This window comes from Panthera leo, chromosome D2 (assembly GCF_018350215.1).
Source record: "Panthera leo isolate Ple1 chromosome D2, P.leo_Ple1_pat1.1, whole genome shotgun sequence".
In the NCBI taxonomy this organism is placed as follows: Eukaryota; Metazoa; Chordata; class Mammalia; order Carnivora; family Felidae; genus Panthera; species Panthera leo.
This window is the reverse complement of record NC_056689.1, coordinates 61,391,336-61,416,672: the sequence shown is the minus strand read 5'-3', so window position 1 is coordinate 61,416,672 and position 25,337 is coordinate 61,391,336. Positions and strand designations below refer to the sequence as shown.

General features: G+C 48.4%; 1 protein-coding gene across 4 annotated transcripts in view; it reads left to right on the top strand.

Annotated features, from left to right (window-relative positions):
* SH3PXD2A (SH3 and PX domains 2A) overlaps window positions 1-25,337 on the top strand; it is a 235,296-nt gene that overhangs the window by 76,296 nt on the left and 133,663 nt on the right. For all 4 annotated transcript variants that reach the window (XM_042907910.1, XM_042907909.1, XM_042907912.1 and 1 more), the window contains exon 3: window positions 13,685-13,760. In XM_042907910.1, coding sequence (XP_042763844.1) covers window positions 13,685-13,760 — 76 coding nt within the window. The remainder of the gene's footprint in view (window positions 1-13,684; window positions 13,761-25,337) is intronic.

Below are 25,337 nucleotides of genomic sequence, written 5' to 3'. Positions count from 1 at the left end.
TGACACTTTGATTTTAGCCCCTGAAGACCCATTTCAGACCTTCTGACCTCCAGAACACTAAGAAAATAAATTTGTGCTGTTTGTTCTTGTTGTTGTTGTTTATTTATTTATTTTGAGAGGGACAGAGCATGAGCAGGGTAGGGACGGAGAAAGGGAGAGGGAGAGAAACCCAAGCAGGCTCTGTACTGTCAGCACTGAGCCCGATGTGGGGCTCAATCCCACAAACTGTGAGATCGTGACCCGAGCTGAAATCAAGAGTCGGACACTTAACCGACTGAGCCACCCAGTTGCCCCAAATGTGTGTTGTTTTAAGCCACTAAATTGTGGTAATTTGTTCTGGCAGTGATAGGAAACTAATATCCATTTTAAATAAGCATTCAAGTTTTTCCAGAAAGGATCCCAAAGAAAAACACTTAGGTATGGATCCTATGTAGACAAGGGGCTTGTACACACAGTTGGGCAACCCTTTCTGTGCTGTCCAGCCTCCAAGGGGGAAATGCATGGCTTTGGGAAGCCCCATGACCTGGGCCTCACTTTTGCCTCAGTCGCTCCTTTGCTGTATGTTGTTGAGCAAGTTACCTAACTTGTCTGTGCACCTGTCTCCTCATCTATAAAACACAGGGCTAATAATACCTACCCTGTGGGTGGCACATAATAATTGCTCAATATTTGAATTCTTTTTGACTCTCACAACAGCCTGGAGAGGCAGGCAGGGGAGGATCAATTCACTGGGCTTTTCTGAGCAGACAGTTCCTGCTGGTCACTTGCCCTGTGTGGTTGGTCACAGTGGGTGTGGAGGCCAGGGCACTTGTGAAACTCCCGGGGCTCCTTAGTCTTGAGATCTCAGCTCTGGGAGGGCAGGAATGCTCCTAGTGCAGGGTTTGCAGAGTCAGACTTGGAGTCAAGGAAACTTTTCTCAACAGTATGCTCCAATGGTCTTTGTACACAGGATGCCGGTGGCTTCTCGAGAGGCTACCTTGGATTAGGCAAGGCCACATTGACATTTGTGGGCTCCCTGGAGAGACTGATGATTTGCTGTTGCCTTCGGACTGGTGGTCTTTAAATACGTGTTCAGAATGTCTTCAGCATCTGTGGGAAGCTGGCTGGAGAGAGTGAAGTCCCCCTCCCCCAGCCTCCTCCCCTGTCCTGGATTTTTCATCTCAAACTCATGCCAAACCAAGAAGTTACCAGACCCAGCTTCTATAGATAGCAGTTTAGTATTATTTCTTGAGCAGGCATCTGGAGCATCTCACCTGCCATCCCCACCCCAGAGTCTCCCACTACATGTGGCACCATCCCTGAGTTCTAGAAATGACACCGTCTCTCCATCATGTCCCATTTCCAATGACACTTGAGGATGCCCTAATTGCCCTGTGGAGTAGCACTCCAGGCATCTGCCCTTATCCTGCTCCACTGCCAACTGTGTGGTCATCCCCAAATCACTGGAATAAGTGATCAGGGGCCTCCACCCTGGATCCCACCACTTTCTCTGAGATTTCATGGCAGCAGTCCCCGGGATTCATGAACAAGGCAGTTCACTCCAATCTGACTGCTTCATCTAGCAATCCTGACACTCCCAATGCCAACCCTTTGTATTTGCCATTCCTGCCTTTTGAAGGCCTTTCTCTCCTTTCTGCAAGGCCTAGCTATACCGTGTCCTCCTCTGAAAGGTCTGCTTTGCTCACCCAGCCATACCGATCTCATCCTGCCCTGAACTTCCATTTTGTGGCTTTATTCATCTCAGCAAGGTGGCACTCATCTATCTAATGGTACTAAGTAAATCTCCTGTGTCCATGTGGCTCTCCCAGCAGGCAAACAGATCAGGGACCATGAGTGTAAGTCACTCTTTCTGAAATACACTCATCAGTGCATAGGATGTTATAAGGTAAAGGCTTGACTGGGAAGGGAGGATTTGAGATAGCGAAGGTTTGCATATTTTCCCAAAAATGGTCAAGGAAGATTTCTTTGACTCGTTAAGGACTTTGGAAGCAGGGTTGGGCCCACTCTCAAAGTTGGGGTGTGCTCCAGTGTCCTGTGTTTTGGCTTCAGCATGGCCTGGGCCCATCCTCAGCAACCAAATGCTCCAATGCCAGGCAGCTCCTTACCAGGATGGATGTTTCTGCTCTGCATCCTGTCTCTCTCCCTGGATGCTGCTTCTGGGATATGTGAGGTCTGTTCCCTAAAGGCTGTAGTGGTTTTGATAAGAGTGGTTTTGATCCCTCCTGTCTACCCACCCTCAATCTGACCTCATCCTGGGAACATTCTGAGCAACTGCCATGCAGCCTCATGCCTGCACAGCCCCTTTCTGTTTATAGAACACGCCTGCCCCAGCATCTCGTCTGGGCTCTCATATCTGCCTCCTGAGTTACATCATCTTCCCCATTGCATAGACGAGGATAAATGCCTTGCAAAAGGTCACTCGGTCAGCTGGTTAAGTTTGGAGCCCAGACTCCAGATTCAAGTGCTGTGCTCAGTGCTCTTTGCGTGGCTGCTCCTGGGTTGATAACGAGAGAATTTCAGTGATTCCTCTCTAGTTCATGTCCATGCCCCGCTGGTTTTCCATGCCATAAATCCAGGAGATCTTCACTCTCTCTCTCTTTTTTTTTATTGTAAGAAATCCATAATATAAAACTTACAATTTTCTAAATTGTGGTAAAATATACATAACATGAAATTTACCACTTTAACTTCTTTTTTAAAGATTTTTTAAAAAGTTTATTTATTTTGAGCGAGAGAGTAGGGGATGGGCAGAGAAGGATTCAGAGACTTCCAAGCTGGCTCTGCACTGCCAGAGTGGAGCCCAACTCGGGGTTGAACCCATGAACTGTGTGAGATCATGACCTAAGCTGAAACCCAGAGTCAGATGCTTAACTGACGGAGCCACCCAGGTGGCCCCCCCCCCCCATTTTAACCTTTTTAAGTGTACAGTTTATTGGCATTAAGTACAAACCACATTGGGGTGCAACCCTTGCCACCATCCTTCTCCAGAGCTTTTTCATCCTTTTTTCTCCTTTAAAGGGGCTTAGTTGGGGCGCCTGGGTGGCTCAGTCGGTTAAGCGTCCGACTTCGACTCAGGTCACGATCTCGCGGTCCGTGAGTTCGAGCCCTGCGTCGGGCTCTGGGCTGATGGCTCGGAGCCTGGAGCCTGCTTCGGATTCTGTGTCTCCCTCTCTCTCTGCCCCTCCCCCGTTCATGCTCTGTCTCTCTCTGTCTCAAAAATAAATAAACGTTAAAAAAAATTAAAAAAAATTAAAAAAATAAAAATTGTATTAAAGGGGCTTAGTTTTTTATACCTTCTGGGGGTTAATTTCTTTTTAATGAGGGTGTTAGAACCTTTCAAAGTCCCAAGGTGTGGATCTCTTGAAGGTTCTCATTGATCTTGTATATATCATCATATTGCTTGTGGATACTAATGGTTTTACTTCTTCCTTCTGAGTCTCTCATTTATTTCTCTTGTGTTAATGCCTTGGCAAGGATCATTAGTACAATAATGGAGAGACGTAGAGATAGTGGCAATGTTCTTGTTTGTCCCAGAGTTTCTTCCCTAGGGATTATTTTGGTAGATAAACATTTTCAGATTAAGGAAGTTTACTCCTATTTCTTACTTGCTAAAAAAAAAATCATAAATGGATGTTGAGTTTTATCAAATACTTCATCTACCTATAAGAATAATCATTTAGTTTTTATTCTTTTCCTTCCTTCCTTCCTTCCTTCCTTCCTTCCTTCCTCTCTCTCTTCTTTCCTTCCTTCCTTCCTTCCTTCCTTCCTTCCACTGAATTTATTCATTCAGACCGTGGTAGTCAAGAGACTGGGTTTGAAGGCAGAATACCTGGCTTTGAATCCCAGTTCCATACCTTGCTAGTTTGGGCAAGTTATTTAATCTCTCTGTGTGTTGGTTTCTTTCTCTGGAAAATAATAACACTTACCTTAAAGAGTTGATATGCGAATTAAATGAGATAAGCCATGTGAAAATTCTTAGCACGGCGACTAACACAGAGTTCTCAATAAATGTTATTTTTACTATCAAGCATTTATTGAGCACGTGCTTTCTACCAGGACCTATGCTAGGTGCTGGGACCTCAGAGGTAGGGTAAAATCACATGACCCCATTAACCAGTACAGTCCTGGAAGTCCTGTTTTACACCTGTTATCCTGACATAATTATTCCTAGCATTCTCTTCCGCTCTCAAAATTTCCAGGTTTGGATGGTCAATTATTTGTTCACCAACTTACAGACGAAGAGATCTATGCATTGTGGATGTGGAGGACCTGCTGGGCCTCATTCACAACTGAGCTTCCCAAACGTGTAGCAGAATTATTGTTGTCGTCAAGGTAGACGTTCTCAGAGCCCCATAGATGTCACAAGTCTTTTCCGTGTCTTCTTGTTTGTGTTTTTGCCCACAAGAAATCTGCTGCCATCATTATTAGCTTTGTTCCTCTGAATGTAATGTATATTTTTCCTATGGCAGTTTTTTAAGATTTCTCTCTTTATTACTGATTTTGAGTCATGTGTTTATGATGTGAATTGGTGTAGTTTCTTTTGTTTCTTGTGTTTGAAGTTGGTTGAGTTTCTTGGGTCTCTACGTTCAAATGAGAACTCACAAAGGAGGGGCTGCCTGGGTGGCTCACTCTGTTAAGTGTCCCACTTCAGCTCAGGTCATGATCTCACAGTTAATGAATTTGAGCCCCGCCTTGGGCTCTGTGCTGACAGCTCAGAGCCTGGAACCTGCTTCCGATTCTGTGTCCCTTTCTCTCTGCCCCTAGCCCGTTCATCCTCTCTCCCTCTCAAAAGTAAATAAACATTTAAAAAATTTTTTAAAAAGGAAATCACAAAGGAAATTTTAAAACTTAGAAATGAATTTAATGAAAGATGTGCAAGACCTCTGCATTGAAAACTACAATACATTGCTGAATGAATGGTAAGATCTAAATAAATGGAAAGATTTACCATGTTCATAGATTAGAAATCTCAATATTGTTAAATAGCTACTCTCCCTAAGTTGCTCTACAGAGTCCATGCAATTCTAATTTTAAAAATTTCAGGGGGGATTTACGTGTTTTATTTTGTAGAAATTAACCAATTTATTCTGAAATGTGTTTGAAAATGCAAAGAATCTAGAATGACCAAAACAATTTTGAAGAAGAAGAAAAAGTTTGATGTCAAGACTTAGCTAAAAACCTATAGTAATCAAGAAAGCATGGTGTTGGTGTCAGGATATATAAATCTGTCACTGGAACAGCAAAGAGAATCCAGCAGTAGTAGACCCACACATATATTGTTAATTGGTTTTTGACAAAGGAGTCAATAGAATTTAATGGGTGGAAAGATAGTCTTTTCAACAAGTTTTTCTGGAATGATAGGCTCTCTTTACCCTAAGAATTATGTATTGAAGTTTGATATTTCATTTGAACAGAGGGCCCTGCTGAACCTCCCCCCAAAAGGATTCGCTAGTAATTGTTTTAGAGGTGCTCTCCAGTCTCAAATCCATGGTTTTCATATCTTCATGTGTACGTTCAGGGTTGTGCCACAATTTTGAGAGCCACGAGACACTAGTGTGATGACCCCTGCCCCAGATGGGTAGCCAGCACTGGGCCTGGTACTTTGGGGTGGAGGAACAGAAAGAAAACATGAAAGGAGATTACTTCTAGGATGGCTGTATAATGAGCTCTCTCCCTAGTGAAACAACCAAAAATGATGAAAATCTTTTCTTTCTTTCTTTTTTTTTTTTTTTTTTTAATCTAAGTCTCTGGAGATTATCCTAAACAGACAATTGAAATGGCAAATGGAGAAACATTTATTTAAGAAACTAAATTTCAATAAAAATGGCAAGTGTCTGTGGCATTTGACCCCCAACCGCCCCCAACCCCCACCCAATCTCAGCTGATGTATGTAGCCGTCAACACAGGGCTCCCTCTCCCCCCAGGTCCCAGTCTAGGGCTACTATAGTAATTGTAACTAGTAATTATAACAATTATTGGACTTATAACATATATAAATGTAATGTATATAATAATACTAGTACAAAAAAAAGAAACAGAGTGTAGTTATATAGGATTAATGTTTCTTTATCTCACTGGAACTAAGTTATAAACCTAAAGTAGATCCTGATAAGGTAAGGTGTATACCATAAGCCCTAGGGAACTATGAAGAAATAACTAAAAAATATAGTGAAAAAAATCATTAAAGGAATTAAAATGTTATACTAGAAGACAGAAGAGCTGTAATGGTTATACTGATATCAGACAAAATGGACTTTAAGACAAAAATGTTACTGCATAAATGAGAGAGACATCCCATGTCCATGGACTAGAAGACTTAATATTGCTAAGATGGCAGCACTCCGCAAATCCATCTGCAGATTCTGCCCATGTATTCCTGTCACATCCCAGTTGGCTTCTTTACAGAAATTGACAAGCTGATCCCAGAATTCACATGGAAATTCAAGGGACTACACATAGCCAAAACACTTCTGAAAAAGAAAAAGAAAGTTGGAGGAGAGGACTCACATTTCCTGATTTCAAAACTTAACATAGCAAGAGAATAACAAGACAAGCCACAGACTGGGAAAAGATATTTCAAAAATTTGACGTGACTGTTATGCAAAATATACAAAGAATTCTTAAAACTCAACGATAAGAATGAAGAGCCTGATTAATGGATAGGCAAAGTTCTGAACAGACACCTCAGCAAAGAAGGTATTTGGGTGACAAATAAGCATATGAAAAGGTGCTCAACATTATATGTCATTAGGGAATTGCAAATTAAGATAATAATGAGATACTACTAGATACCTGTTAGGATGGTGAAAGTCCAAAACATTGACAATACCAAATGCTGGTGAGGATGTGTAGCAATGGAAACCTTTGTTCATTGCTGGAGGAAATACAAAATGGTACAGCCACTTTGAAGAGAGTTGGCAATTTTTTACAAAATTAAACATATTCTCACTATACAATTCAGCAATCACCCTCTTTGGTATTTACCCAAATAAGTTGAAAACTTTGGTCCACACAAAAACGTGCACAGGGATTTTTATAGCAGCATTGTTCATAGTCATGAAAACTTGGAAGGAATGAAGGTGTCCTTCTGTAGGTGAACAGATAAATAAATTGTAGTAGTCAGACAGTAGAATATTATTCAGTACTAAAAACCAAAACAAACTATCAAGGCATGAAAAGACATGGAAGGACCTTATATGCATGTCGAAGAAGTAGAAGAAGCCAACCTGAAAAGACTACATACTATATGATCCCAACTATATGACATTCTGGAAAAAGTGGAACTATGGAGACAGTACAAAGATGAGTGATTTCCAGAGGTTAGGAGGAAGGGGGTGAATAGGAAGAGCACAGAGGATTTTTAGGGCAGTGAGACTATTCTATATGATAGATTATAATGGATACATGTCATTATACATGTGTCTAAACCCATTGGATGTACAACACCAAGAGCAACCCTACTTTACATTATGTACTTGGGGTGAGAGTAATGTGTCAATATAGTTTCATTAGTTGTAACAAATAGACCACTCTGGACTGGGATTTTGATGGTGAGGGAGACCAGGAGTGTGTGGGGTCAAGGGATATAGGAGAACTATATGTACTTTCTGTTCGATTTTGCTAAAAACCTAAAACTGTTCTGAAGAATGAAGTCCTTTAAAAAGAAAACAACTTGGGGCACCTGGGTGGCTCAGTCAGTTAAGTGCCTGACTCTTGACTTTGGCTCAGGTCATGATCTCGCAGTTCTTGAGTTTGAGCCCTGCATCAGCCTCTGCCTTGACAGTGTGGATCCTGCTTGGGATTCTGTCTCTTTCTCTCTCTCTGTTCCTCCCCCACTCATGTGTATGCTTTCTCTCTCTCAAAATAAATAAACTTAAAAAGAAAAAAGAGGGGGCGCCTGGGTGGCTCAGTCAGTTAAGCATCCAACTTCGGCTCAGGTCATGATCTCGTGGTTTGTGAGTTTGAGCCCTGCATCGGGCTCTGTGCTGACAGCTGAGAGTCTGGAGTTCAGTTCAGATTCTGTGTCTCCCTCTCTCTGTGCCCCTCCCCCATTCATGATGTCTCTCTCTCAAAAAATAAATAAACATTAAAAAAAATCAAAAAAGAAAACAATGCAAAGCTATAGTAATCAAGATAGTATGGGACGACAAGAAGGGTAGATGTATGGATCAAAGGAATTGAATTGAGAGTCCAGGAATAAACCTAAATGCTTATGATGAGCTGATTTTCTACAGGGTACCAAAACCATTCAAGGGGAAGTATGCTTCCTCTGGGGCAATGTGATGAACTTGTACCAAAAAAATCACAAAAGTCTGGGTGAAGTACTCTAATAGGGAATGCAAACCAGGAATGCTGTTAGAGTTCAAAGAAAGGTGGTGGTGACCTGCGTCTGGGATGGTCAAGGAAGGGTTTCCAGAGCAGATGCCTCTTGATAAGGCCATCAGTGAAGGAAGGGAAGGGGAAAGTACATTTCAGGCCACAGAGGATGGGAAATTTAAGAAAAGCCACACGTATTGCTATTTATTGTCCCTCTCTGTCTCTGTGATCCTCCTGCTGTGTCCCCAGCATCTAACCCAGGGACTGATAAGCCCTCAGTTAGTAGAATGGACAAACCAGTTCTAAGGTTTCCCTTCATCCTTCATGGTCCCCGGTGATACTAGGTAGCCTTGCCTCTTTTTGAGGGGAGGTTAAGAAACCCACCACCTCTTGTGGTAATGTCCCCTTTGTTCCTGAACTGGAAATGGTGACAGGATTAAGGCTTGAGGGTTGGAGCCCCAGAGCGGGAGTGGCCGGGAACCCCACCCTCGCGGAAGGGTGAGGAGTCGGCCTCTTGGGTTACACGTGTGCCCCAGCTGGGCTCGGGCCCACCCTTCTCTCTCCTCAGTGTTTATTGCTGCTCAACCCTGCCCAAGAAGAGCTGCCGAGTCAGCTTCCCTGGCTGGGCCAGCTCTTGGATTTGAGCTGCTCTGTATCTCTCACACTATCCACCCCTTAGATAAACAGCCCAGCATCCTCCACACGCCGCGAGGTTCTGATGTGGCTGCAAAGAGCTGCATTGGCCAGACACCTCTCTCTCTAAGAAGGACCCTGGCAGTGGGCCCTGCTTTTCTTCCAGCTGAGTCAAGCCCTTGCTGGAGTGACAGGGGAATCCACTTCCTGCCTGAAAAGGTGGCCGAAGCGAACTCCAGGCTGGGCGGGGCCTTCCTGCCTCACTGCCCACGCACTCAGTCCTGGGCAGGCCTCTTCACACGAGGCAGCCCCCTCAGCCTTCCATGTGAGTGTTTTAATCTGTCAAAGCCAGCCCTGAAACCTGGGTGCTGACCAGGCTACAGACCCACTTTGCCTGGCTTCCTGGGGGGAGGGCATGGGGGGGGGGTGACATTCAGATTGTATATCACACATGGCCCAGATGTTTATTCCATTGCCCACCACTCTGCCATACTGTGCCTGCACGGAGATGACGAACTGCGCAGCTTTGCAAGCCCTCAATACCGAGTAAACTCAGCTGGGCCGCCTTTGCTTGGTTTGCTCTGGAGTCTGAACCAGGGGATCTGCTTTCTTTGAAAGGTGACCTGTAGGCAGAGAAAATGTCACCTTCAGCTGGTGTTTCCTTTTTGCCTGGCCGCTGGGCCTTGGGGATGACAGGGAGGGCAGATGCTGAGGCTCTGTGGCTCGGCCCTGCTGGTGGGGTTTGGTGCCAGGTGTGGCTGGACTCAGCTCCTGGGGGCTGGGGAGGCGCGGTGCAGGCCTGCTGGGCACTCATGGCTCTGGAGAGGACCCGTTGACCCAGTACTCTGGGCAGATGGGTTTGTCTTGGCCTCTGGAGGGCCCAGACTAAGCCAGAGAGGGGAAAGTAGAAAATGTGTTAGAGAAGGAGGAGGGGGAGAGAGGCCAGCTGCAAAGCATCCTCCAACAGGCCTTTTGAGGGGAAATTCAAATCTGCGGGGCTGTTAGATGACCCCTGCCTTCCAGGAGACACGTGAACCCACTGAGGCAATTCACTGCTCTTTGGCAGGGAAGGCCCAGGGAATGTGACTCTGCCAGGACAAAGCTGGCTTCATCTCCTACAGGAAGCCTTCCCTGACCTCCCCCTTCAGAGCCTACAGGATCCTTTTCATACATCCTCACTGTTCCCTGTCACTCCAGAAATTGCTTGTCTATTTCTAGCACCACAGCAAAACCTCACAAACTTCCGAATGGGGCCCAGGAAACTGCATTTTTAACTAACACCACGCACCCCCCCCCCTTCCAAAGATGGTTCTGGCATCTGCAGACTTTAGACTACACTTTGAGAACCATCTTGCCTCAGTAGAGCCTCTCCAGTAAAAATATAATATGAACCACATGTGTGATTTTAAATTATCTAGTAGCCACTTAAAAACATAAAATAAAACAGGTGAAATTATTTTAAAAGTATTTTTATTTAACATGATATATCCAAAATATTATCATTTCAATATACAATCAACACAAAAATTGTTAATAAGACGTTTCACGTTTCTTTTGCACTAAGTCTTTGAAACCTGGTGTATATTCTACATTTACTACACATCTCAGTTTGGATGGGCCGAATTTCAAGCGCTCAGCAGCCACACGTGGCTAGTGACTGTCACATAGGCAGAACACCTCTAGAGCTGTGCAGTGAGTACGGTCCACGGGCCAGCAGGTCCAGCATTACCTAGGAGCTTGGTAGAAATGCAGGTTCTCAGGCCCCTGCCTGGACCTATTGGATCAGAACCTACCTTTTCACGGGTTGGTGAGTACATCATACGCATGTTGAAGGTGTGATGCCCTGCTCTACACCTAGATTGTGAGCTTCGTAGTGTAAAGACTATAACTTATCTCTAGCATCTAACAGAGGGCCTGGCATCTAGGAAGTGCACAGCAAATGTTTTTGGAGGAAAGGAATGAATGCATGAACCCTGCCTGCCCCCTACTCACTCCCGTTGGCCCCATATTCCCCGTGCACTGAGTGAGAGTCTCAGAATCTTAGGAATCAGAGAACAAGTCTATGTCAGAGCTGACAGGACACTAAAGTTTTTAGAGCCTAACTTCTTCGAGCCCCAACTTGGGTTAATCCCACAGTTTGTTGGGCACGGGCCACCGTCTTTCAGGACAAGAGCGGTTCAGTGAGGGCAGACCACACCACACCAGGGCGCGTTGCTGGGCCTGCCTTCCTTCTCAGACATCTCTGTACTCTTCCTCAGAAATTCTATAGAGCCATTGCTCAGAGAGACCGTAGGCCTGGCCTCTACATATTAGTTATCCATCAATTTATTCTCAGTCTTCTTCCAGAAAAGATTTAAGGCACCTCTAAATATGCACAGATTCCAACAAAATGAAACAAAAAATAGAAATAGTAGTAAGGAAGTGTGCATAGGCACATGGACAAGGAGGTTTCCTCTAGCACGATTACCTATGGTAAAGTCTGAAACAACCTACATATTCACAGTAGGAGGGTAGATAAATAAACTATGGCACATCCAAAGACCGAAATTCTAGGTTGCAGTTAGTTATGGTGGTGCTGATATGGAAGTATTCATTGACGTGGAAAAATGTTCACTATAGAATGTCAGAGTGTTGAGCTTATTTTATTTACATGCATGGAAGAATGTCTGGAAAGGATATATACCCTAAAACATTAATGTCACTTTTTCCAGGGGAGGAATTATGAGTGATTCTCATTCTCCTTTTGATCACCCACTGCTTCTGTAATTTCTGGTTTTTCCCTTCAGTGAACATGAATTTTTATGTGATACTGAAATAAAATGTACTGAACAGAATATGGGTGAGAAAAATGGGAAAAGGAGAAAATGGGAATTCTACTGGGTATTGAATTTGTTTGAAAATGTATCAATTAAGGAAAAAAATCCTAAGTACAGGTTTATAGTGTTGTGTCCCGGTGGGTATATTTCCATGAAGTAGGCACTTATTAGATGTTTGAGAGATAGACTTACAACATTAAGGTTTGAAAACTCATGAGCCAGCTTTTGTTAAATTTCAGTCTGTACTCAGGAAGTGAAAGTTAATAATGGTGCAGTCTCTGTCTTGTTTTGAATCGAATCCGACCATGACCCGCCCTTCACGTGTGGGCTCTAAATAGCCTGCGTGCCTGTGTGTGTTGGATGATGATTGTGCAAGAGAGCATCCTGAAATCATGTGTTAGTGCTGGGTGAGGGTGAGGGGTGGAGTGGATGGGAAAGAGCGCAGGTGCATGCACACGTGTGAAATCTAGCACAGGACTACTTTCGCCACCTTCATACTGGCACTTTGGTCCAAGCCTCCATCATTAGGCTCCTGCCTGGTATCCTGCTTCCACCCTATGGCTCATTCACCACCGTGAAGTTAAGCTGTCCTCCCAGTGATACGGCCCACCTCTCAGATCTCATTGACTGTACCTCAGCCCCTGCTCGCTCTACTCCACAGCAGCCACACTGGCCTTTTCAGGCTCTTTTTGCACTTCCCGTTCCCCCTGCTGGAGCATTCTCTCCCTTCCTTGTGGCTTGCTTCCCCACCTCCTGCGGTCTCTACCAGATTGCCATCTGATTCCTAAGACCTTTCTCAGCACGCCATACCAAGGAACAACTTCTGTTGTGCTCCAACACCTTACCCAGCTTAATTGTTCTTTATAACATTTATCAGTACATATTTGTTTGTTTACTGTTTGTTCCCCTCCACTAGAATGTAAACTTCCTGAAAGCCGGGACTTTGTTGCTTTTCTTTCTCGCCATGTTTTTGGTGTTCAGTGCTCTAAGTAGGTACTCAATAAATATCTGAAGGAAGGAATGGACTTCGGATATCATGTGACTGATCTTCCTCATTTGACCAAGGAGGGGCCTGAAGCCCTACTGAGCAAGCTTCCATGCCTTGCCCAGGGTCACACAGCTGGGGCAGCAGGGCTAGATCCTGCCCTGGTCATTCTGCTTCAGCCTGTGCCTTGGAAGGAAGATTAACCACACACACAGGGGCTGTGGCCTCGTCCATCCTGTCTCCTGTGTGTTTTTCCAGTTTATGCAGAATTTCAGCCCAGAATAGCAGAAGAAAAAAATAGTTGTTCCTCCAGAACCCTGGAAACTCTTCCGGTGGGTCTGTCCCTGGAAAAACAGCAGCAATCTCAGGGTGGGAAGGTAGGAAATGGAGGAGGGGGTCTTACCGCGTGGGGGCAACGGGCTGGGTTTGGTTTTATAATTAAAATAACATCTGAGTCTGTTTCTGCAGAGCAGTTCTGGAAGGTGGGTGGTCTGTCTGAAGTATCAGGTGGGGCCTTCCCCTGTGCTGGCCCAGGATGGTTTGAGATGGCCAGTGGCTAAAGGGCTCACCTAGCAGATAACATATGAAAGAAGCTGAGCCCAAGGAAGGCTCTGGAAACCCCACCTGTAGCCTGGCCTGGAAAGCCTGCTGGTCTCTACCCTGGTTTCAAGAGCGGGCATCTTCAGATACTTCTCTCTATGCCCCCACGCCTCCTTGAGATTGTTCAGACACCCCTTTGATGCATAGAGAGCTCTGGCCTCCTCTCTCTCATGCCCCATGTGGTTTATTAATCGTCTGTGAAATAGGAGATTGAGGTGTCACTCATCCGTGTGAGGGCAGTGGGGCCCTGGAGCTGTGGAGTGGAATGGGGAAGGGACTCTGAGGGCTCTTCCAGTCTTCTGAATCCTGTACCTCTGTCTGTCTGGCTTCTCAGATGCAGCTTTTGGATAAGTTTCCCATTGAAGGTGGCCAGAAGGACCCCAAGCAGAGAATCATCCCCTTCCTTCCAGGTAAGCTTTGGATGGCCCCACTGTTGGGATGGGAGGCAACCTGGGGAGAAGTATTTCTTAGGCTGAGAAAAGGCTGGCTACACGGCACTTGGGAGGCTCAGCCGGTGGCATCCAACTCTTGGGCTCAGGTCATGATCTCATGGTTTGTGAGACTGAGCCCTGAGTCAAGGCTGGGGATTCTCTCTCTCCTTCTCTCGCTACCCCTCCCCTGCTCTCTCTCTGTCTCTCTGTCTCTCTCTCAAAATAAATAAATAAACATTAAAAAAAAAGAAGAAGAAGAAAAGGCTGGCTACTAAGCCAGAAATTCTAGGCAGGGTGGGCCTAGGAATCTTCATACTAATAACTTCCCAGAAGATGGGAAGCCCCTGATTATGAAGGCCACTGCCACCACAGGGACCTCTCCCACCGTCCCAGGCCACCTCTATGCGTCCAGGCCATGCAACTTCTAAGCAATTTCTTAGGCTCTGGGACTTTGGCTTCCTCTTTCCAGAAAGCACAGACAGATCAAGTCTTCTATGAGAGGATGAAGAACTCCAGGCTGAACTCTTTCCACTAATCCCATTGTAATCACAGAGACCCTTAATCTAAGCACGCTCCCCATGTCTAATCTTGGGTCCTCCTGGCACATTATCCAGCCGAGGCTCTGAGAGCTTACATAATACAACCTGTGAGTTGGCAGAGCCAGGATTTGAACCTGGGTCTTTCTGGTCATAAAGGCCATTAACCACTACACCATTTTGGAACATGTTCAAGGTAATTGATTATGTATAATTTAGAGGAAAACTTCCCAGATGTGTCATGATCTACTGTTGCTATGATGTCTGAAATTGGTGCACAATTTATAGCTTACAAAGTGCTTTTTTTGTTATTGTATACAAATGTCCATACTGAGGTATATATTCTGATTTCTGCTTGAGGGATAAAGATGTTAGGGTTCAGAGATGTTAAGTAACTCCTCATAAATGTGGCAGAGCTGAATCTTCTCCAGTCTGGGCTCTTTGCCCTAAACCTGACCCCAGATCCTCTGCCTTTCCCCAGGCCAGTGAGCAGGGCTGGGTTACAGTGGGCCTCGCCCCCGTTGCTGTTGGGCCCAGCAGTGGCAAAGTCAGTGGGACTTTCGCAAGGAGCGGGGTCTCTGTCTCATTACTCTCTGACATCCCGTCAGCCTGTGGTCAGCACCTACTTGGTGACTTGAAAACACATGCAGGGGCACCGCCCTCAGTGAGTTGGTCCTCTCTGAAAGGTGGTCCTCATACACCCACATCTGCTAAAGCAGCGGAAGACAAGAACACGCATTGCTGGCAGTCCTGTGAGTCTCGTGCTAAAATTGCAGACAATCACTTTAGCTATGGGGAAGAACTGCCCTTCCACATCCCACGGTTTGGGCAAGATTGGAACCAGTCAGTGGGGGTGTAGAGAATCTCACCCCTAGGCTTCTTCCATGGAGGCAGAGGACTGCTTCTCCGTCACTGGCCGAGGAGTGAATGGAGGGGACTTCCATGTTCTACCTGGCTTTGCACTGAGTCCTGAGGAAATTTGGAATGTTCAACACCTAGGTTTGTATGACCTTAGATGCTGCTCCAGTACACTCCAGATGCTCTGCCCCCCCAAGGACCTGGGAGCCCAGCTGGGATGCTGTGGACACAAGTGTCCCAGAGCCAACATGAGGCCAGGGCGGCACCCTGGTATCAGAGGTGGGCTTGGCCTTGGGGCATGAAAGCTGCTTATTTCCTCGAGAGGGATGGGCTTTTTCTCCCACTGGTGGCCAGTTCTCCAGGGAAATATCACCTCGTCATCATTTGTCTGCAGTGAGGGGCTCAGCCTATGACAGGCCCTGGGATAAGTTACCTGGGGCTAGGGGCTGGGATGGCCTGGCGAGTCAAGGGAAGATGTAGCTGTGTTGCCTTCATCTAAGGAGCCTTCAAGCTACTAAGAGAGATGAGAGAGGCAGAGTCTACTCCCTAATCAGGGAACCAGTGCAGGCAGGAAGTGACCCTCTCTAGCACGGTGCTGTTCTGAGTGTCTGGAGTGTGTCATTGTGAGCTGAGGACGGCAGCAAAGCAATGGAGGGGGCCCTGGAGTTGACCTCCAAGGACGGTGGCTTGGAGGGGTGGGGGAAGTGCAAGTCTTCTGTCCTGCTGCTACCAGAGTCCAACGTCTGGGGGGGTCACACGGCCTGCCTGACCTTCCCCTCCAGAGTCTGGCTCTGTCAGTTGCCAAATGTGTTAACTTCTGTATATGCCTCAGCTTTGTCATTTGGAGAATAGGGAGGATACTAGCATCTACTTCATGGGGCTGTTGGCGGGATAGAATGAATTCATACGTTTCAGGGGCTCAGAACTGTGGCTAGCCTCTAGCAGGACCCAATTATTGCCAATTCCTGAAACGCGCCTAGTGTTTCACACAGCACACTCACACGTGTAGTCTCATTTGCTCCTCCCAGTGAGGTTATTATCCCCATTTTACTGACTAGGGAACTGAGGCTAAGGGAGGCTAACAGACTCACACAGGCCACACAGCAGGAGGTGTAACCAGCACCAGAACCTTATCTCTGACCTCAGGCCCCATCAGCCACCCCAGGAGGATAACCCACAACTGCTATGGCACTGGGGCTCTCTCTGAACTTCAATTTCCTCTTTTTTATTTATTTATTTTAAAAAAATTTTTTTTCAACGTTTCTTATTTATTTTTGGGACAGAGAGAGACAGAGCATGAACGGGGGAGGGACAGAGAGAGAGGGAGACACAGAATCGGAAACAGGCTCCAGGCTCCGAGCCATCAGCCCAGAGCCTGACGCGGGGCTCGAACTCACGGACCGCGAGATCGTGACCTGGCTGAAGTCGGACGCTTAACCGACTGCGCCACCCAGGCGCCCCCAATTTCCTCTTAAAAGGATTGTGATGAGGGTAAAAGAATTCATGGGCAGCACTTTGCACAGAGCCTGTCCCATAGCAGCTGCTCAATAAATGGCAGCTGTGAATAAAGAAAGTCTGCTGCCCCCATGGCCACTCCCATCTCCTGGGAAAGGCCAACAGAGGATCCCTTCTGGCCCCCACATGATGGGACCTGTGTGCAGTGGGTGACATTGTAGAGAGGAATGAGGTTGACTGGCCCCCATCCCATCCAAGGGAACTTGTCTTTCCCCTGTTTTGCTGCTTTTTTCCTCTGCCTACAGTGGGGTTTCCTCTCCGATGCTTCTCTCTTATTCACTCACTTTCCAGGACTTTGGCATGGGCATTGCTGGCCGTGCAGAATCCCATCCTGGGGCTCCCAGGCCTTTGCCTCGCTCCCCCCTGCCCATGAGAAACTACCTAACCCTTTCATGCTCCACTCCCTCACTTGGACAGCAAGGAAAAAGAAGCCAACGCAGTCGGAACCAAACTAGGGAGAGCCGCGTGGGCACGAGGGTTCCCAACCTGCCCCAAACCCAAGAGGAGAGGGGAAGAGAGAAGCGCAATGTGGAATGTTTCCTGTCTTAGGTCAGGTTCCTTAAAAGTAGAGACTGAGATGAGGATTCTTCCCCGGTTGACTTGGAGGGCTGCTCTCAGGTGCACATCCCAAGGCAGTGAGAGAAGCAGGGCAGGTCAGGGGAAGAAGCCCAAGGTGGATGGCACCAGAGTTATCCCAGTGTCGGAGACACCTTCTATACTCCCCATAGGTCATCCATTTTCTGGAGGCCTCCTCTCCCCCAGAGGTCGTGGAGTGTGGGCAAATAGCCCCCGAGGGCTGAGGGCAGGGGACATGCCTTTGGAGAAGGGGCAGCTGTGAGCCCCCAGTGGCGAACACCTACAGCAGTGAGGGATGAGAGCATGTGCTAGTAAGGGGGTTGTGGGCAGGGGCCAACATCTACTGTATTATCTAACACCAGTTAAGTCTCTGTTTCTACGTCCTGCCTTTGGGGAGGCAGCCAAGGTCACCTGCTGACTCCCGCAGGCTCAGCCCTGACAGCGTGACTCAGCAGAACCTGAGTCACACACACACCAGCTGCCTTCACTCTTCCAACCCTCAGGAGGCTTAGCAGCCAACCTCGGGAGCAGCTCTGCCAGCCCTTTTTCAGAGCAAGGAACACCCAGGGGGAGAAAGCAGAGAACACCCATTATCTCCAGAACAGTCTCGATTTTAGCTTCCCAGGTGCCAAGATGTGATGGGCATTTCTGGGGCCTGGGGTCAGGGGATGTGTTTGGAGCATTAGCTAGCTGCTTTGCTTTGTCGTGCCTGGCCCAGGGGGCTTGTGGAAGCTTGACTGGCTGGTGGAAGTGACAGAGAAAGCAAAGGAATTGAGAGAAGAGAGGGAATCTGTGGCTTCCCATGGTTAACAAGCCCTCATCTGCCAGTCAAATCCTAGCAAAAATAAATAAATAAAAAAAAATAAAAAATCCCACACATGAGCCATAAATCTCAGGATCTAGGACACAAGTTTGTGGTGTGTCTGAGTAGTGTATGGCCTGCGTTCAGGGTCAGCCTGTGGGTTTGAAAAGTGGTGAGGGTCTGGGGTTTCCGTGGCCAGAGGCAGAGGCTCCATCCCAGGAGACTGTCCTGCACCACTGCTAGAGTCGGGTTAGGGGGAGGGTGGCTGGGAGCAGGGCCAACAAGGTGATGACAGACAGCCGGTGCAATTGCCAGACCAGTGGTCTCACATTTGCATATCGATCAAATCCTGGATAAGGCTTTGTAGGGGAACTGTCCACAACCCACTTGTTCCACTGGCTCTAGAACCTGCTTTCTGGGCCTAGAAGTGAAGATCCACTATGCCCTGGCCCATCTGTGTGTTTGTGAGGCCTGCAGAGCCCGCAGGAGGGGCATGGAGAAGTTATGACCTTCATGCGGGACAGGTGGTTCTCCAGCATCTCTGGGAAAGGCATCTCTGGGAAAAAGCCAGGTGGTTTTTCAGGCAGGAAGAGGCAGAGAATTATGCCTGGGCCTGATGCCCTGGGAGTGAGTGAAGGGGTGAAGGGGAAGGAATCCCTCCAGTCATGCCTGGGCCTCCAAACCCCACATTAGGTGAGAGAGAGGGAGATACCCCTAGCTGTTTTCACTGACCTTTGTGGCCTCCCTTTGAGACAAGGCCCCTATCTAGTTCTCTCACGTTTCTATCATGGGGCCAGACACATAGTGTGTGCTTTATTAAGACTTATTGGTTGGGGGCCCCTGGGTGGCTCAGTCGGTTGAGCATCCGACTCTTGATTTCCTCTCAGGTCATGATCTCACGGTTGGTGAGATTGAGCCCCACATTGGACTGTGTGCTGACAGTGGGGAACCTGCTTGGAATTCTCTCTCCCTCTCTCTGCCTGTCCCCTGCTTGTGCTCTGGCTCCCCAAATAAGTAAACTTAAAAAAATAAAACATTTAAGACTCATTGGTTGATCACAAATTGGACATTCTCCCTTATGTACGGATACCTTTTATTGAGCTCCTTCTGTGTGTCTGGCCTTGTGCTGGGCCCTCTTACAACCTTTTTCTCCAGTCCTTATGGCATGGTATGGGGCCATTATCCCATTTTAGAAAGAAGTCAACTCAGTTTCCCCCACTACTTAGCCATTAAGTAGTAGTGCTGTCCTCCTTCCTGCCCTGCCCTGTACCTTTTTTGGGCAGGGAGGAATTGCCCCAGCCAGCCTCAGCTGGAAACTTTCCCCCACCCACTTGGTTGGTTCCATATCCTCCAGACTAGGGACCTGGGAGTTTCTGCCCAAGGACCCAGCACCGCAGCGGTCCCTCCAGCTTCCATCGCTGTCTTATGCTTCAGGAGTGCACTACATGGGGCAGAGAGTGACCTGAACCTCATGGGGACTCAGGTGACCTGTAAGTGCTCTCATTCTATTGAGTGTCCTGAGGTCACTGCAGCTGAGTAATTGATTTTTTTTCCACACTTAAACAGCTTAGTTTATTATTATTTTAATACAATTACAAACAGGATAGCCCCAGGCTTTCAGAGCACGGTCTTCATTTAATTATGAGTCTCCCAAGATTACCTATTTGGTTTTCCTAAGTCACAGCATTTTTAAAACTTTGTATTTTGAAACAGACTCACAAGATGTTGCAAAACTACTAGGCACTCCACATTCCTCCCCTCCAATTCCACCACCACACTGCAGGGTAGGTGACTCTATTCCCAGTTTAAGGAGAAGTCAAGTCACCTTCTACCATCACACAGCCACCAAGGGGTGTACCAAGTGCCCAGTTTCCTCCAGTGGTAATGTCTTGTGTAAATACAGTGCATTATCAAAGCCAGGAAATTGATATTGGCAGGAGTCAGTTCCCAAAGCTAAAGACGTGAGCAAAGAATTTTTATTGTAAGGGGTTGGTGAGTGCTAGTGGGCAGGCATGCTGGCTGGTCTTTCAGAAGGAGGCAATGGTTGACAATAGTCCCTGAGAAGCTCCACTCCCAGGCCTGACTTCTTGGCATTACTATCTCCAAGTGGAAAGCAGAGGTGAATCTTGTTTTACATTAAGGCATATTCCTGAGAATCTCTGCAAATTTAGTTCTGTGGGACAAATCACATCATCTTTCAGTTGTCCTAAATACTATTCTATTTAAAAGAGTCATGGGATCAATCCTTTTGCAAAGCAGAGCACCCCTTCTTTGGAGATAAATTCTTCTTTCTATGGTTTCCATATACTGGGATAACTTTGGGCTCCTTCTGAGGTTGTTGGACACAGAGCAGACCTGGAGCATGGGGATTGGGGCAGCAGCATTGACCCCCAGGAGGAGCAGAAGAACTCTGCTCAAGAATGGCGAAAGATCTGAGATGTGATCACATTTGCAAGCCAAACAGTTAGCTTTCCCTACTTTCGTGGAGGCCAGCAGAAAATATGAGGCTCCCAAGTCAGACAAAAGGCTTTATTATGGCACATTTGTGTCAGATCCCATTGCCTCCAGGCCCTGTGGGGGTGAATTGTGTGCCCAGACGAATGCCTGTGGGTTACACGATAGGAGAGGAAGCCAGATCTCAGGGAGCCCACATCTCTTATAGCGGGCAGTAAGCAAACCTACCCTGTTTTCCTTGGAGACACGCCCTATCTCTGTGTCCCAAGGCTATATGCAAACCTGCTGTTTACTCTGGAGCAAGACACTACCTCTGTCCTCTAATCTGTTTCTTTACAAACACCTTTGAAAAGGTAATCCAGAACAAAAGCAGTTAGTGCTCTGTTGTTAAGACACGCAGAAATGCAGGAGTGCCAGGGAGATGATCTCACAAGTGTATTAGTTGCTTTCTGGGGTCTCCTGCTTTTTGGAGGGGTTGACAGAAATGATGATCTTTAGGACATTGGGCCAAGCATGGTGGGCTCAGCAGCCTCTCAGGGCAGCCTACTGTTTACATGGAACTTTCTGCCTTGTTTTAAAAGACTGTTGTGGAAAATCCATCTCCTGTTGCCCATCCTGGGTTTGGAGTAGATTTCCTGTGTATCCTGAGTTTGTCAGTCCAAGGAGGCTCCCTGGGAGGAAATGGTCATTACAGAGTGAAGTAGACAGTGTAGCTGCTGATGTAAAAAGCAAACAACTGTGACCAGGGATCAAGGGGCTTCAGAAGCCATGCAGTGGAGCAGAAAGAGGTGAGCTCACTCTGCAGGTTTCCTCCCACTCCCAAGCCATCTGTGTCTCTGTGCTGGCTGGGACTGGGCCTCTGAGCTTCTAGAAAGCCCCTTCCTCCTAATAGCTGAGTTAGTCCCACCTATAGCCATCAGTGCTTCTGAGCTGATGGGTCCTGGAGAAGCTGGGTAGCTTAGGAATAAAAGTGAGCCATAATCAAAGTAGGCGCCACCAGCCTTATTATCTTCTGAGCTTAGAGGGGTGTATTTTTAGACAGCAGGCATGCTCCGCTCTTTTGTACTGGCTCACCAGTTTACATACCGGCCCCTTAATGAAGAGGCAGTTTGGAGCCACAGTGCAGGAGGGTGCTGGGTGAATTGCAGGCTCAGTCTCTGGGGCCTTCCTCTCCCTGCCCCCCAGGGCCCTGCGCTGCAGATCCGGTGTTTGTTCAAGCACAGAAGGAAGCAGGGGGAAGGGATGTCTTTGGCTAGAGCTGGTCCGTGGCTGTGGCGTAGGGGAGAGCTGGCTCTCTCCCTGGGCTGTAGGCATTTCTGTGTGTCCACACCAGGCACCAGCCTGAGAAAGCCCTCCCCACAGGGCCTTGGAAACCAGGAGGGAGGCAGCATGTCACAGACACTGGCAGACATGGCAGCCCCTGGGGGAGAGTGCCCAAGAGGCTTCTGAGCCTCACTGATGACCTGGGTGGCAGGAAAAGACAAACCTTCTACGTGATAGAGTAGGAAAAATAGGGTCTGCTGGTAATGCCAGGGTTTTAAGAAGATGGACAAGATTACAGGCCTAAGAGGCACTGTGTACTGTTTTCAACGTGGCTTTCCTCTAACCTCCCCTGGGAGTGCTGAGTCCTCTCTTGCTGTAATTATTGCCCCCACCCCCAAAGTTATTCTCTCACTCTGTAATCTGGAGTGGGTGGTTCTCAGGGCCTGCTGTTGGCAGCTGGTTCTGAACGCTACGAGAAAGAGCTGCATTGTTCGTTCCTGCCATAGGTATTTCTTGAGCACCTACTGTGTTCCAAGGCCTAGCTGGAGGCACTGGTGATGCAGCTGAGAACAAGGTAGACCAGTCCCTGCTCTCAGGAAGTTCACCTTCCAGTGGGGGAGTCAGAAAGCAAACAAATAAATGAGCAATTCCCAGTAGTGATAAGTGCCAGGGAGAAAAATAACGAGGTCTTGTGATCTGGGGCATCTGAGGTTAGTGGTCAAAAGGGCCTCTTTGCAGAGGTGACAGGGGCAATGAGGGCTTCGGGCGCCAGGCTAAGGGGACAGCAAGGTCAATGACCCGAGTGCAACTGAAGGCGTGTGTTTAAAGATTAGCAAGAAGCGTATGAGGCACGTGGGGGATGTGGGGGATGTGGGGGAACGGAGTCACCACAGAGAGCTGGGCAGACAGGAGCTGTGGAAACCAGAAGCTCCAAAGCGTGTCTCTCATGGCAGAGCTACCCAGGAAAGAGACAGCTCCATAAGCTTGCATAAACTGTGCGACCCTGGCCCAGGCACACGGCCTCCCGAGTCAGTTTCCTCATCTGTCAAATGGGTTAACGATGCTTTGGCGTGACGTTCCGAGCAGTTAGTGCAGAGCAAGTGCTGTGTGGCTCAAAGGGAGAAGTTCTGGTGCTGTGCACCTGCCATTCCTCCAGACGGCTTTGCAGCAGGACACAGCTGTGGGGTTGCCTCTGCTCTACACCACACCCCCCCCCCCCCCCCCCCCCCCCGCCTACCCTCCCTCCCTGTGCTGATTCAGCCCTACGCATCGCATCTCAGCCCCGGTGGCACCTCTTGCTGCTTCTTGCCCATGGTAACTTGAGGTCATAAGGAGCTGGTTTCTGAGGAGCTGACAACCCAGCTGGCTGATCTGGGATGAAAGGCGGGGAGGGGCCTGAGCAGCCCTGGCCCCTTCACCGTGATCACACGGCAGGGCCACCAGCTTCACAGGCTCTCAGCTCTAGGGCTGCCAGCTCTCGCCGGGAATAAGGGGCTTTGCAGAGCAGGCCGCCACCAGAAGATGGCTTTCAAAGGTACACATGGATCAGGTCCCTCAGCTGTTCCCCTGTGTCATCCCCACACTTTGAGACCAGAGAAAGGGTCAGGCCGCTTCGTTACAACTTGTCTTCCTCGTCCAGAGATAACTCCAGAAGGGAATCAACCTGCTGAATACCCACCCACACCCTCAGCCCTGAATGGACTGGCACCTCCCTCAGGAGGCCTCTGATCTAAGTAGAAATGTGTGTCTTTCCACTGGCCTGTCGGTCCGTTTAATTTCACGTGCAGTAAGATGTGCCCAGACCCGGGAGTCCACACGCTGGGTTCGGGTGCCTCTCTTGCCAGTCAGTGAGGCACAGGATTGAGGAAGTTAAACCAGAGCAACCGGGGATCGCCTTGCGTGTTGGCGGAATCACCAGATGCCGGTGATTTCAGGTGGCTGCGACATTCCTGATCTTTCCCTGTGAAAATAAATCATCTCCTTAGTTGATGCCTAAGTGTTCTTTTATGAGGGTCAGATGCCCTCACTCTGTGCTTAGAGAGGACTGCTGTGCCCTGGGCGGCGGGGAGGGGGGCACTGTCAGTAAACACATACTCACGTCTGGATGACTGAGGGGCCAGTTCCCTGAGCCCAGGTGTGACAGAGGTGAGAACAGGAAGGCAACTGAGGCGGGAGAAGGAGGAAGGTTCTGAGCCCCTGGTGGTGCCGTGAGAAGCCTGACCAATGAGGCTGCGTGAACTTTTCAGTGTGGCTGCCACACAGGCCCAGGCTGTGCCGTTGTCACGGGCCGCGCTGAGGGGTGAGGATTTGTCACGTGTGGTGGGAAGTGTCTGAAAGGTTTTAAGCTGAGGGGCCTAGGCTGGACGATGCTGTGGAGAGAAGTCAGTCTGAGACCTATTTTAGAGGAACATCCGAGAGGCCTTGCTGAGGGCCGGGGGTGAGGGGGGAAGTAGAGAATGATGATGCGCATGGTTCTGCTGAGGGCAACCCTGGCCAAGACGGCCAACCGGGGCTTCCCAGCACCCTCCCCACATCCCCGCCTTGGACTTCGCCCCTGGGAGTGAAAGGGGATGATGTCCTCCCTCCATTCTGAGATAGCTGAAGCCTCCGGCGCATGTGAAGGATGTTTTGTGGTGGGGAGTGCCTGCCCCCAGCCTCCCTCCCAGGAGCCTCTGGGCACTAGACACTCTGTTTTCTGGGTCTTGGATTCAGTGGGGAGTGCGAGGGGGGTCAGTGGGTGGTGGTGGAGGAGGCAGAACACTGAGGCCCATTGACAGGGAGCTCAAGGCCCCTCCTTCAGAGGTGAGGGGCGCTGGTGGCAGATCTCCACAGTGTCCCCGGCCTGACCCTTCCACCATTCGCCAAGGTCACCCCAACTGGACCCCGGCCCAGGGATGGAGCCTCAAGCCAGAGCTCTTCCCTGGCAGGAACTGAGCTGACCCTTGGAGCCTCCCCAGGCGCTTATGAACTGACACACCATTCATCCAGAGGCGGCCTGGCTTCGAGCAGTACAGTAGCTCTGGGCCCTGAAAACACCTCCTCTCCTTTACCTGCACTGTTCCAAGGACTGATGTCCACTGAGGGGCCCCCAGATCCCAGGCCGCCTGGCCTCCAGACCACAGTGGGCCAGAGGGACTGGCATGGCCTGAAGGTGGAGTCTGTTCCCTTGAACGCACCTTCACAAGGCAGAGAAGGAAGTGCATGGGGTGGGTGGGGCTTGTCTGGCAGCTCTAGGTCTCCTCTACCCGTCAGGGGCAGGGTCTGAGGGAGAGGGGCGACACGTCTGCTTCTCCCTGGGCCAGAGCAGAAGGTCCAGATTTCACCTTAGCGAGAATGAATCGGGGCACATCTCAGGGAAAATTTCCAAAGCTGCATTGCCAAAAGGAGGCGTGTGACTCCGCAGCTCGGCCAGCTCTAGAGCAGCATGGTGGTTCTGACAGACCTGAACCTGGCCTTGGGCTCAGACAGATCGAGATTCACAACTCACACCAGGGCTTTCTACGTGGCACTGGTTGTCTGAACTTGAAATTGCTTTTTTCACGGTGGAGGCAG